The sequence below is a fragment of the Engraulis encrasicolus genome, chromosome 1, assembly GCF_034702125.1.
Source record: "Engraulis encrasicolus isolate BLACKSEA-1 chromosome 1, IST_EnEncr_1.0, whole genome shotgun sequence".
In the NCBI taxonomy this organism is placed as follows: domain Eukaryota; kingdom Metazoa; phylum Chordata; class Actinopteri; order Clupeiformes; family Engraulidae; genus Engraulis; species Engraulis encrasicolus.
In genome coordinates, this window is record NC_085857.1 from 38,301,892 (window position 1) to 38,316,891 (window position 15,000).

Consider the following 15,000-nt stretch of genomic DNA (forward strand, 5'->3'; position numbering starts at 1 on the left):
GGCTGCAAAGAACAACCAATGAATGTTTCTTGAAAGTCTGTGCAACAAAAAAAAGATGAACAATGGACATGGAACATTTTCATTTCTTGATGAAGCACAATTATTTTTTAAATGGGAAGAGTGGAGGAATGGGGAGTACCTTACGGAGGCACTCGTCTCAAATGTCTCAGAGTTTACACAGAGGCTTTGGACAGACACCACCGAAAGAACTTTTGTCTTTTTTTGGTTGACTGTTCTTGACACGTCAATCCCAGATCCCCCAGTCTGTCCACTGACGGTTACAGGGTCTCTTCTCTTGTTTGCTTTTTTCACGAATGCTTCCCTTCTCGCTCTCCTAAGACCCGAGTGCTGAGTTTGAATAGTGACCGCAAAGTTGAAAAATTGACGGAATTGCGGCCACGATGGCGACGTGGTCTGTTTAAGCTGGAGTATTTTCTCTGGCGGTGTGTGTGTGTGTGCATGTGTGTGTGTGTGTGTCTTTTTCACCCTCCATGTTTTAAGCTCTGCAAAGCCTCACCAGCTGTGCTGTGCTATGTGTGTGCTGTGTGTGTGTGTGTGTGTGTAGCCTTGACTGCCAAATCCCAGGACACCAAAGGAGAGGGGAGGAAAGGCTCAAGCACACACACACATATGTACACACAGACACACACATGCACACACATCAGAACCTACAGCCCAATACAGTCTAAAATGGCCACATGGACTTGCCAGTTGCCATTCACATTTCTCGTCTCTGTCTTTTGTTGTGTAACAAGATCCTGATAAAAAAACACAGTTCAAAACCAAACTCAAACACGTTCTCGGAGAATGTCTCTCAATCCCTTTTCTGTGGACCTGTAGGTAAAGCTTGCAAACAGTAAGAAGAGAAAAATGGATGAAAAGTCTGAATAGGCACCCTGGGACATTCAGTACATTTTTTTCCTCTTCTTCCCCTTGTGCTGGCTGACCGGGAAGAGAGACTCGCATGCTGTACTGTACTGTACTGTACTGGGGTGCATTTCTCGAAACCAAAGTTCCTAACTACGTTAGCTACTTTGTTGTTTGCAATGCAATTTTCCATTGACAACTACCCAAGTTTTTAACTCGCTAACAACTATGCTTTCGAGAAACGCACCCCTGTTCTGTACTGTAGCCATGTTCGAACTCGGACTCGGACTCGATTGTGCTGTAATGCAAACCAGTTGTACTCGCTCGCTCTCCGTCCGTCTATCTGTCGCTAGCTAGCTTGTACTGTCAGTGCTGCTGCTGCTGCTGCTCCTGCCCACCTCACCACTCCTCCCCAAAGCTAAACACACCACACACTACACACACACACACACAAACACACGCGCACACACATACACTCACACACACTCTCTCTCTCTCTCTCTCTCTCTCTCTCTCTCGATATACTCACGCAGAGGTTCCGGTTCGGGACTTTCGCAGACTTGCACGTACACAGCCTTGTGTTCCATTCCTTTTCCTTCTTTACTGTCCTTCTCTTTTCCTTTCTTTCTTTCTTGCTTTCTTTCTTTTCTTTTCTTTCTTTTCACTTTTTCTCTTCCCTCCTCCCCCTTACTCAAAGTGCTCCTGGCTGGCTCAGAATGTTCTAGAAACAAAAGTGCTTGCTGTTGTCCGCTGAATGCTTCTCTCTCTCCCTCTCTCTCTCAGGCGCTTCCCCTCATTCGCTCACTCACTCTCTCCCTGACAGCTGCAAGCTCTGGGGTCGCAGTGTGGAACGCTTAGGGGGGCTCCCTCTACTCTCCTCTCTTCTCTTCTCTTTTCTCCTCTCTTCTGTTGCTCCTCTCCTCTCCTCTCCTCTCCACTACAATCCTCTCCTTTATTTTCCTCTCTGCTCAACAGTCCTCTCCTCTCCTCTTTTCTGCTCCTATTCTCTTGGGTGGCAGGGAATGCTATGGGGGGCTTCGTCTCTCCTTTCCTCCGTTCCTTCTCTCCTCTCCTCTCCTCTCCTCTCCTCTCCTCTACACTCCACTTCTCTTCTTTTCTCCTCTCCTCTCCTCTCCTCTCCTCTCCTCTCTTCTACACTCCACTTCTCTTCTCCTCTCCTCTCTCTCTCCTCACTCCTCTCCTCTCGGGTCGCAGGGGATGCTTAGGGGGGACTTCCTCTCTCCTCTCCGCTCCTCTCAGCTCTCTGCCTGTCAGCCTGGGCAATAAACACCTCTTTCCTCTTCTATCCTCTCTTCCCTTCTCCTCTTCCCTCTTCTATCCTCTCTTCCCTTCTCCTCTTCCCTCTTCTATCCTCTCTTCCCTTCTCCTCTTCCCTCTTCTATCCTCTCTTCCCTTCTCCTCTTCCCTCTTCCCTCTTCTATCCTCTCTTCCCTTCTCCTCTTCCCTCTTCTATCCTCTCTTCCCTTCTCCTCTTCCCTCTTCTATCCTCTCTTCCCTTCTCCTCTTCCCTCTTCTATCCTCTCTTCCCTTCTCCTCTTTCCTCCGCTGGCTGATGGGCTCTGGCCTTCCGGGGGAATCCCTGCCCCACTTCGGGCGTCTCTCACTGCTCTTCGCCCCCTCAGAGGAGAAAAGCTTACAAGGAATGAGTCACTCACCCACCGACCCCCCCAATCCTTCAATCCAGGGCCACTAACAGCTTTGTCTGGGCCCAAAACACTCATCTTTAAGGGCTCCAAACCCAAAACATACAATGTTGTGAGGACCCGTCTGAGACCCCTCTCTCTCCCTGGACCCAGGACAACTGATCCATTTGTAACCCCCCTGTCAACTTCCCTGCCCCCAAACGCCTCCTGCTTCCACAAAGCTTGCAGAGCAGAGATGGGGCCTATTGATTACAGCCATGTGTGGTCGTCTCATTCATGACAATTAACTGCAGTAAGGCCTGAAGACTGCGGTGGGGTTTCTAAGATCGAAAGATCATCTTCTCATGGGGGGGTGCAACCCCCCAACAAAGAAGAGTCATTAACACACAGTATCACATACTGAACAACCTCACTCTTTGGGTATTTCTCAAAGCGAAGTGTCCTAGCCTTACTAGGACGATTAGCGTCCCTTTTTCACGGATTTCACCAAAGACTAGAGTATCCGATAACTAGTTCTAAGTGTAATTAATAATTGGATACACCTTGGGAAAATGGCTGTTTCTCGTCCTAGCAAGGCTAGGACACTTCACTTTGAGAAACATCCTTTGTTTGTTGAAAAATGATATTTTTTTCAACATTTGGAATCGTTTGGAGTTTGAATATGCGTTTACGACATTCATCACCAGGACAAGTGGCAGTTGAGGTGATTGGTTATGGAGTAAGAATACATGGGTTCTCAGTGTTTATCAATGAGGGGCAAGACACTGGCAGCCAACCACGTGAGCTAATTTTTTGACCGACAATGATTTCCAACAATCAGAGGTTGAGTTGTGCGCAGCTAGGTTCGCGCAGTCAGGTTATAAACTAAATGTAGAACCCATGTACAGCCTGGAGTGTCACAGGATGCCCACAGTGTCATTCATGTTTCAGCACCTGAGGCCTTTATCAAACACATGGCCTTATGAGGAGAATACATCTGGGTTCCCAACTAGCTTTCATCCAGGGATGTACACACACGCACGCACACACGCACACACGCACGCACGCACGCACGCACGCACGCACGCACGCACGCACGCACACACACACACACACACACACACACACACACACACACACACACACAAACACACACACACAAACACACACACGCACATGCACGCATGCACCCACTATACATTACAGTACTTACACTCTGGCATTTGAACACCCCATACCCCTTACACACATATAGACACGCACGCACGCACACGCACACGCACGCACACACACACACACACACACACACACACCAGGGCATTTGGTCATCATACATACACAGTCGCTCACACACACACCACACCAGGACATCTGAGCATAGCAAAGCCAAGCTGGCCTTAGTGGATAATTGGTCCCAGCGCATCGTCAGAGGAGAGGCCCTGTGTTTACACAACACACATCACTCCTCATAGTAAGCTGAGGTACATTTCTCGAAACCATAGTTGCTAACTACATTAGCTACTTTGTTGTTTGCAATGGGATTTCCCATTGGCTACTACCCAAGTTGCTAGCTGGCTAACAACTACATTTTCGAGAAATGCACCCATGGCCAGTCAGTCAAGCGCACTTTGGTTGGGGGGGGGGGGGTGCTGTGAGGCAGCAGTCCATCCCGATATGGGGCTTTGGGTTGGGGGGGGCATAAGTCCATCCCGATATGGGGCTTTGGGTTGGGGGGGGGTGGTGCTGTGAGGCATCAGTCCATGACGATATGGGGCTTTGGGATTGGGGGGGGGGGTGGCATCAGTCCATCTCGATATGGGGCTTCAGGTGGGGGGCAATCAATTCACTAATCCAACGATCTTTTTTGATCTTACGTTCAGATGGGATTATGTCAGATCCTCAAGCGTAACATAGCCGGGAGTGTGCCATTGTATCCTACCGTCGAACTGCATCGCATCAATAACACGTTAACTTTTTGCCATGCTCAGGATTCCAGACCTATGTGTGTGGTGTAATTCGGCTTAGCTCCACCAGAAGGCTCCGGAGCTACACACACACACACACACACACACACAGAGGTCTGGTGAGGTCTCTTTCATCTTTGCCTGCAAAATGGCTGTCTGAGGATGGACACATGCACATGACTTCTTGAACCGCATGATCGGTCGACATCCAGACATTTTAACGGATAAATAACACAAGGCCAGACATCAGAGTGGAGGTTCAAAGCGCATTACAATGCAGTTCACCTGGCATAACTCACAGTCTGCTCTCTGCTTGCTCTCACGGTGCATTCATGTGTTAAATACCATCAGCCCGTCGTGGTTGAGAGGTTTTGAGTCAACAGTGACATAAGGCAGAACTGAAAGTGTGTGTTGTTGTGTTTAAATTGTGTGTTGTGTCGTCAACCCAATATTCTCTTCCCTATGGACGTACAGCAGAAGGCTGCCGAGCTGGCACAGACAGAGAGACATGTCCCAGAGCACAGAGAGGGATGATGAGCACAAGCTGTTGAGGAAGAGAAGAGAAGAGAAGAGAAGAGAAGAGAAGAGAAGAGAAGAGAAGAGAAGAGAAGAGAAGAGAAGAGAAGACAAGACAAGACAAGACAAGACAAGACAAGAGAAGAGAAGAGAAGAGAAGAGAAGAGAAGACCAGACCAGACCAGACTAGACTAGACCAGACCAGACCAGAGAATTAGATGCCCGGGTAAGGAGCAAGAAGTAAAGTCTATAAGCCCTTGGCAGAAAAAACTCCTCCAAGATTGTGAAACATATGTTACAGTAGGTCAGTATTTTAATGCACCTGACACATAACTTGCGTGAATCATGTCCAGAGTGCTACTGGGCATCAGGGATGAATTACTCTATTACAAGAGCCAAAGGGCGCCCTGAAGCCCAAGCCTCCATATTTCCATTCTCATATTGCGTTAATATTGCACCTTTAACACATTTTCTCAAGGGACACCCCCCTACCCCCCAACATAGGGTCTCTAACATCTGGCCTAAAACAGCATCTTTTTGGATACTAGCAACAGGCATGGAGGGGGGCCTTTCTTGCTGTCTGGCAGGGGCCCATGGAGTCATAATACGTACCTGCTGGGCGTGATACTACATGCAGTATATATTTTATTCCATGTATGTGGCCCACCGCCTACCTAATAACCTTCCTCTGACCTTTCTCTCTACAGCCCTCCAAAGCCCACAAGGATTCACATCCAAAAGGGCAGCATCTCTACTCCACTGCACCCCCTCTCCACCCCCTCTCTGGGCCCGAACCCTGTTTGAGTTTGGATGGCCGATGAGAAGATGGATGGCTAGCTGCTGCCTCGCCAACACTACCATCATTTGGGCTTAGAGCGGTCTCCCACACTTGGAATAACAGGGCCCAGCCCAGCTCAGCTCAGCTCAGCTCATGCCCATGGAGTCCTGGTGGAGCTCAACTCAGGGCCCCAGGTTGAGGAGAGGAGCAGCTACAAACCTTCATTTGGCCAGGCCTCCAGATGGCTTCAGTATGGGGGCAGATGGCGGCCCGCCATAGCAGAAGAGTCACACACACATACCACACACTCATGTATGCACACATGTACACACACACACACACACACACACACACACACACACACACACACACACACACACACACACACACACACACACACACACACACACACACACACACACACACACACACACATATGCACTATGCACACATAAACACACAGACACACAATCACATGCATGCACGGAGTCACACATGCAGACACACACACATACACACACACACGCACGCGGGCACACACACACACACATATCCGTGCTGTACACCATGTCCACTCCTCTCTCTCTTCCTTTATCTTTCTCTGTCTTTCTCTCTTTCTTTCTCTCTCTCTCTCTCCCTCCCTTTCTCTCTCTCGCTCTCTAACACGCACAAACTACACATGCAGTGTCCGCACACAACCTCTGCAAAGAGTTCACAGCATAACAGCAGCTGCAAAAGTGATGAACTCTACATTAACCAACAATTAGCTTCTAGTCTCTGGGAGTCCTGATGGAGGAGGTGAGAGAATGTCACTGTCGACAGCAGCACTCTAAATACCAAGACGTGCGTAACATTGATTAAGGTACGGCAGCTGCTGCATTTCAATAAATGTTTATTGAAAAAGGTTCCCATCGACTGAGGACCATGAAATCACCAAACACCTGCTTACTAAGGAATGAAGTGAAGAGCGACACAGTTGTCGAGGTACTTGCCAAGATGCCTGTCAGAAAATCTACTGCTGCAATAATGCTGTTTATTTGCCTGTTTTTCACCTACTGATGACTCATTCAACCATTCATTGACTTATGGAGGTGACTAATTAACTTTGAAATGTTTTGCTTGTTGCCTAGCTTGCCTTGAACCCTTGGGTTCAAGAATGACCTCAACGGGAATGTCTGTCATTTCAAATTTTTATCGTTTTATCTTCCATGTATTCCCTTAAACATTCCCTTGACATGAATCCATTTGTAATTGTGTGTCATTTTTAAGTAGGGTTAATTACTGTATTTCTTTTAGTCATTTGGGATCCCGCTTTTCCATGATACGCGGGGTCATAAATGGGGTCATAAATGTAAGTGTAATGTGGAGCACTGTAATATAATGTGCAGCACTGGAGTCCACAGGGAGGGGAGTTCAGTTCACCAAGACCATGTCATGACGTTACATTACATTACACTTCGCTGACAGTTTCATCCAAACCGACTTACAGTTATTTTACAGGGTAATTGGTCACAGTCCCTGGAGCAGTTTGGGGATAGATGCCAAATTGCTCAAAGCCACTTCAGCCATGGAGGGAATAAGGGAGTGGACAGTAGGGGCAGAGAGAGTAGAGAGAGAGAGATTCCATTGGCTCATTGTTTCCGGGTTCTATTATTGCAAGGGGGGGGGGGGGGAAATCCCCCTTTAGGCAGACCTAAGGACTGTTCTATTCATTGTAGGAGTATTATGACACGCCCTTTTAGGCAGACCGGAACCTGGTCATGTTAGGTGCCCATAGCAACCTATTACATTGGCATATCTCTATATACTTAAAGAATCTCTGGTAGGGGTGGGGATTGAACCAGCAACCCTGTGATCTACAGTCCAATGCCATAACTGTGACACTAAGCCTGCTCAGTCATGAGATTAATATTTGTCGTATTTAAGTTTTGTAATTTTATTTGTTGCCTCTGCCTTTGAGCTATATGCTTACCGCAATGTGCAATAATGTGTATAAGGTCTTATATTTGTATATTTATGTAAGCTGTCAGTCACCTTCATTTCCCTCAGGATGAATGAAACTACTGAAAAACCACACTTTCCCATACTGTACATGGGGCCAAAAATGACCAACAAGAAATTGCCCGAACATGACCAAAAATGGCCCGATGGTTACATGGTTTATTTCCATGTGTTTTGTGTTATGGAATTGTGTGTAGAGTCTTAATACTATGGGATTTTTTTGTAAAATCAGTGCAAGGAATAGGCAAACACTATAATGGATAAAGTGCACTCGTGACGATGACAGCATCTGCCGTAGCGTGGGGTCACGTCAGGCCCCCAGGAGGAGCACGGCGGAGAGAGCCGGGTTAAAAAACACCAGTCATGGGAAGAATAACAAGGCATGTAGGAAGCCCTGGAACCTCCCTGTGCTGATACGACCTGTGGCATGACCTGTAGCGCTGTGTGTGTGTGTGTGTAGAGAGAGAGAGAAAGTGTGTGTGTGCGTGTGTGTGTGTGTGTGTGTGTGTGTGTGTGTGTGTGTGTGTGTGTGTGTGTGTGTGTGTGTGTGTGTGTGTGTGTGTGTGTGTGTGTGTGTGTGTGTGTGTGTGTGTGTGTGTGTGTGTGTGTGTGTGTGTGTGTGTGTACTGCAACACGTGTTTACGTGTGTGTGCACTGCAATACGTGTGTGTGTGTGTGTGTGTGTGTGTGTGTGTGTGTGTGTGTGTGTGTGTGTGTGTGTGTGTGTGTGTGTGTGTGTGTGTGTGTGTGTGTGTGTGTGTGTGTGTGTGTGTGTGTGTGTGTGTGTGTGTGTGTGTGTGTGTGTGCTATGCTGTGGGAGTGTGGGGGGTCAACACCTCTGCTGATAGTAAGTGCCACAGGCCAGGCCGGTTGACAGCTGTGCAGCTCTCCTGCTCAATGTCTCCTCTCGCTCAGTGACCACTGGGGCGTTCTGTTGAGTTTGAAAAGCTTTGTTGTAGCGGAATGTGATACGACGAACGATACTCTACGGAGTAACCCTAACCTCAACCCCCCCATTGTAATTATACATGGAATGGCAAACCTCTACTTCAGACATACTACGTAGGCTATCTGACCAGGCTTCAAACACTTGCGTCCAGTGATCTTCTGGTGTGTTTCGAGTGCTGACACCTAAACCCTGTGAAGCTTCGTACAGCTAGCAGTGGTTTGTAGAGATTAGTTTTTTTCAAGCGCTTACCCATACTTTGGATACTTTTTCTAAACTCTTAACGCAGACTACCACCTACCAAGCACAATTGGCCAAACAGTTCATTTTCTTCTCAAAAGCACACACTGTGAAATATACACAAACAAATGCATTCATTGACTGCTAATTGTGTGAAAAAGGCATGTAATGTGTCAACTGTATGGCAATGGAAAGCCCTTGGTGTGCTAACTGTATTAAGAGTTTTGCAAATGTTGCTGAGGTTTGGACAAAAGCTTGTTAGCAATTGAAAAAAACTGTAGTTTATTGGCTTATTTGACAGGGGCCATGGACAGGACAGCCCCAGTACCAGAGTTTGCGGACAAAAAAACTACATTTACATCTGTGGTCCCTGGGCAGGGAGCTATCAAACTAACACATGAACAATGCATGCCTTTTACTGTTGTTATATTAATGTACACACTATAAAGCAGCAACATCATACTAACAAATACATCACAGTAAATCATAATAAAGCAACATGTTCAACCACACCATCCATTATCGATCTGAGATTCTTAGATGAAAATCTACTATGCTAAGGTATACACTCTGGCCAGGCAACTAATATGACATCTATGACAACTAATTCTCACGAAATGGAAAAAAAATGGCTGAAATGACTCAGGCTTTAATTAAACTCAGCATTCCCCTTGAGTACACTCTAGAAGGTGCCACAGTTCTGTCGAAATTTCATACGACATTAAAGAAAATCCTTTCATTAATGTTCCAAGAAAATTCCTCCCTCTAAAAAGAAAACATCCTGCCTGTCAGCGAATGTTCCTTCTCGGTCTTTTGGTGTCGGTTTTAAAAAGAGAAGAGAAGTGGGAGAGAGGAAGTGACCAATGAAAGAGCCCACAGGGACCGAGACAGGAAGTAGTGTGGGAGAGAGGGTGACTCCGGAGAGGCTGAAAAGAGAGAAGGAAAGATAGAGAGAGAGAGGAGGAGGAGAAAGGAGGGGAGTCAGAGAAAGAGAAGGACCAAAAGAGAGAAAAGAGAGGGAGTGAGGGAGAGCATTAAAGAGAGAGAAAGAGAAAAGAGAGGGAGGAGACAGAGAGAGAGAGAGAGAGAGAGAGAGAGAGAGAGAGAGAGAGAGACAGAGAGAGAGAGAGAGAGACAGAGAGGAGAAGGGAGAAAGGGAGAGAGGGAGAATGAGGAAAGGAGGAATGCGTGCTTGAGACTTAAAGGCAGAGTGTGACAGGAACAGATACTGTATATGCAATATACAACTCTATAGAGAAATGGAGAGAGGGAGGAAGGGAGGGTGAATGACAGAAAGAGAGAATAACCAAGAGTGGGACGTGCGAAAAAGAAGAGGAGAGGAGGGGAGAGGGGTCAGAGAGAGAGAGAGAAGGACCAAAAGAGAATGGAGAGGGAGTGAGAGAGAGAGAGAGAGAGAGAGAGAGAGAGAGAGAGAGAGAGAGAGAGAGAGAGAGAGAGAGAGAGAGAGAGAGAGAGAGAGAGAGAGAGAGAGAGAGAATAACAGAAACAGATAGTCAGAGAAGGAAGACTGAAGAAAGACAGAGAGAGAGAGAAGGAAAGAGAGAGAAAGAGAGTGGCCCCTAACTAAAGATAGGGAGTGAGGGGTGGTAGACCATCTGCCGGGGATGGGAACTGCACACCACTTGCTGAGAGATATATAGCATAAACAGACACTCCAGAAAAAACACCATCTATGGGGGGCCATCCATTTTTTTTCCGTCAGTTTTTCCAAGCAAGCACTGCTCCACAGTGGCAACTCTCACACATGCTTTTACTCCACATGCCTGTCATTCCCAAGTACACAAGGCTGGGAGGATTATTCCGAATGAAAATCTGAATGTCATTGTTGGAATATAACATGTTGAACAATAATCCGTCATTGCAACTCCTCTTTCTATCTGCCTGTCAAGCAACATTCATTTTTCTGTATCCAAAGCCACCCAGACAATTCTGGGTTGTGAGGTAGTGAGGTATTAGTAAATGAGCTATAAAAGTGTACTTTTATCATAATAATTATCACAATATCAATTGTCATTATATCATTGTTAATCACTGTGAGCTACTAGCAACAACTAGAGCAAAGGTTTTAATTCCCGACTGTTGTCAGTCGGGCCTACTGTCCATCATTCCTCCATGACAACAACTACCTGAGCTGTGTGGTGCGTCTCCACGGAGTCACCTGTGAGCCAGCGCCACCTGCTGTCAGTAAGGGCTCCCTGCAGCTGGCTGATGAGGTGGGAGCAGCAGCTGTAAGCAAACCCAAAGCCTTGGGGAGAGCAGAGGCCGCCGACAGGGGGGGCAAACGGGTATGTTGTCCCGGGCCCAGGGAGACAGGGGGCCCAGAATCGATTCCCTGCTAAATTGTATGTATTGGGTTGGGGGCCCTTTCTGTTGACTTTGTCCTGGGCCCAGCAGCCCTGGGGAGAACAGCTGAGACGGATCATCCAAAGTGTTTATAGCCGTGAAAAACTGGACGTCTTCTTGGAGTTTGAAAAGAAGCTTCGAGCTCACAGAAGACGTCCAGTTGCTTAAAGCAGGCCTCTTTTGGATAAAATGATTAGGGGTCAGGGCAGGATCAAGATGGCCTGGGGCCCCTAGGCTACAGTTTGCTATGGGGCCCCCCCGGAAGACAAATTTTGCAACACATTTACACAGACAGTGTCATAAATAGGGGCTATGAATTAAGGATAACATGTCTGCCAACTGTATTTAACATGACAGATGACATACCGATCTTGTCACAGTTTTGCGATTTTTCACTTTTGGCCAATCTGGGCCCCTCAGGCAGGTGGGGGGCCCTAGGCGGGAGCCATATCTAGCCTGTGCATTAATCCAGCCTTGCTAGGGGTCCATCTCGTTATCCAACCTCCCTCCGTCCTCCTGCACTTGTGCTTGTGGCCTTGTGCTTCGCTGATGCCCTACCTCACCTCCATGGAGATTTCCCTGCTGTCAGCCTAGCCTAGCCACAACCACTATTGGGGGAACATTACCCCAGTCAACATTGTACTGCGTGAGAAAACTATGAATTGTGCTTTTGCGAGATATTGAGTAAAATTCCTATCATCAATGATGTCTTGCCTCGCATCTTGTCGGGAAGCAAACAGCCAGCAAACCAAGGGAGGCATGTCGACCATGCTGTTTGGGAAATGTTAATTGTTGTGCTCTTGGTCAGACCAAGTCTCGAAGCGATTTGAAAGTTGATGATAATCAGGCTAACAAGCACAAGGCGAGGATGGGAGGTTAGATCATGAAATGGACAACTGGATGACTGACAATCTTCAACGACATACTGAGAGTGATCCTCAGTCAGTGGTCCATAATTGCCTCATAATTACCTCATTCCGCACTGTGTGCCCACACCACACCACACAACACCACACCACACCACACCACACCACACCAAAGCTATCTCATTATACAGGAGGACAAATAAAAACTCAGATCACAAGGCCACAAGCACAAGGCGAGGATGGGAGGCTAGATAATGAAACGGACAAGTGGATGAAATGACAATCTTCACAGACATACCGGTACTGAGAGTGATCCTCAGTCTGTGGTCCCTAATTGCCTCATAATTACCTCATTCGCTCACCACTCCGCACTGTGTGCCCACACCACACCGCAGCCATCTCATTATAAAGGAGGACGAATAAAAAAGAACTGGTGCCACGTGGCATAAATTGGACTATAAAGAGTCTAAAGTGGGCTCAAATTAGCCCATGATGACATAGGCTCAGCGGGCAGTAGCCTCGTAACCTCGCCAGGCTACCCACTAACCACATAAGATTACACCTACAGTAGCCTACGGCGTCATTCTCATTCTCATTCTCATTCTCTCTTGTCCAGCACTTGAGTCAGCTGGCATCGTTGTGTCTTAAAGTGCTCTGAAAATAACCTTGACTTGAATTGACCTTCTACATCTGTCTAATTTTCTTTTTTTCTCTCTCTCTCTCTCCTTTTCGCACCCACATGGTACATCCCTGTCATTATTAAGCTACCGTCCCTCTCTTTTTCTCCTGATCCTTCTCTTGTGGCCCAACTGCACCTGTGTTGTCCTCTACCCTCTCTGTGTCTCCCTGTTTTCTTCTCAATTCTTACTACAGGGCCGCACCTTTTTGGCTTCCACTCCATTCCCTTCTTCTGTCAGTGTTTTGTCATCTGTCTCCTTCCCTCTCTTGCAGTCTTTACTGTATCCTCTCTCTCTCTCTCTCTCTCTCTCTCTCTCTCTCTCTCTCTCTCTCTCTCTCTCTCTCTCTCTCTCTCTCTCTCTGCCCTCATCTGCACCTCTTCTGCGTGTCCTGCTCTGCCCTGCCCTGGATAATGATTATGTGTGGCTGGAGGTGCTGCGTAATAGTCTGGGGGCAGCCGAGTGTGGAGCGGCCCAGCCGAGAGCCTCTGACCCTGGGCAGTGCGCCCGGCCAGAGGGGGATGGAGCTTTCCATGGAGGAGGAGGACGAAGCGGAAGAAGAAGGAGGAGGAGGAGGAAGCGGACCATGACCCATGCACACAGGGGCAGCATGACCTCATGCACAGTACCAGTGTCGTGTCTATATGAGCTACTAGGGCTGCACAATTATGGAAAAAATCATAATCACGATTATTTTGGTCAAAATCATAATCACGATTATTAATCCCGATTATTGATATTTGCAGATTTTTTTGAAAATTATAACAAGATGAAATATAACCAAGAATGAATTACATACGGGATGAGCAAAATAAAATGAATTGTAATAATTATGTAAAGGCAATAGCATGAAACTTCAGTGGACAGATTTCTGGCCAGAAACACCAGCCTGTCAGTATGTTCTGGCTGCAAGGACGCTCTCAAAAGTAGGTCACTATTGCCACGATTAAATCACGATTAAAATCATGAGTTCGATTTCACTATTTTATCACGATTTTGATTATTTTTCGATTAATTGTGCAGCCCTATGAGCTACCAAGCCATTTAAACGCATTGCAGTAGCTCCTTTAGGGTTAGGATTTGGGTTTAGGTTTGGGCTATTTTAAAAGCCTACAGGTACGGTAGCTCATTTTGATAAAGCGGCTCACCTCAAAATAACAGCATCACGAATGCATTGATGCCCATCGAGCTGAGCTATCAAGCCATTATAACACATTACGCTAGTGCCCTTAATAGTCTGATTTTATTTTTGTCCCATTTTAACAGGCTATTGGTAGCTTATTTCGACAAAGAAGCCCACCACTACAGAGAAGTGCCATGACCTCAATATAAGTTAGCCTACCCATCGCTATCAGGTCATTACAGCATACTACTATAGTAGCATCCATAGGGGTGAGGGTTTGGTGTTAGGATTTGAGCTGTGTTAACAGCCTATTGGTAGCACATTTTGATAGCTCATTTTAGATTTTTTTTTGGTCTTTTACGACTTAATTGATGATAGGACAGTTTGAGAGGTGGACAGGAAGCGAATGGGGAGAGAGATGGGGAGGTGTCGGCAAAGGACTCGGGCCGGGGATCGAACCCGGGTCAGCCGCATGGCAGATGTGTACTCTACCAGTTGTAGCTCTTTTTGTCGACGCAGTCCATCTCGACAGCTCAGTGCCATGACCTCATAGTCAGAAGTAGGGCTTTAGTTTTAGAGCCGCATGGCAGGGATGTGAGTTGTGCTCTGCGTGTTTACACAGTGGAGGAGAGGGAGAGCAGGCCAGGGCTGCAGATGGGAAGGCAAGTGCGCTCAGCTGGCTGGCTCTGCCGCGGAGCCAAGGACAAACGGACACACACACACACACACACACACACACACACACACACACACACACACACACACACACACACACACACACACACACACACACACACACACACACACACAAATGTCTGTGTGCACAAATTCACAAACATGGAGTAGACACACATTCACACACATGCATATAGACACAGATTGCTCATAGGACACATCTAGCCTTAAGGAGTCATGAATTCACTGTTAACCTTTTTCATTGCTCTCTTTTCCCTTGTGAATTTGTGAACAATGAGCCTCAAGCACAGATTTTTTTTTAACATAATTCCCTAACCCA

General features: G+C 47.0%; 1 protein-coding gene across 3 annotated transcripts in view; it reads right to left on the reverse strand.

The window, feature by feature from the left end:
• septin9b (septin 9b) overlaps positions 1–15,000 on the reverse strand; it is a 135,956-nt gene that overhangs the window by 62,074 nt on the left and 58,882 nt on the right. The window contains exon 1 of one of the 3 annotated variants that reach the window (XM_063201733.1): positions 1,397–1,853. The exons of the other annotated variants lie outside the window; for them this stretch is intronic. Within the exon in view, the coding sequence (XP_063057803.1) occupies positions 1,397–1,454 (58 nt within the window). The 5' untranslated portion in view covers positions 1,455–1,853. Of the gene's footprint in view, positions 1–1,396; positions 1,854–15,000 lie in introns of those variants that run through there. 3 annotated transcript variants of the gene reach the window in all.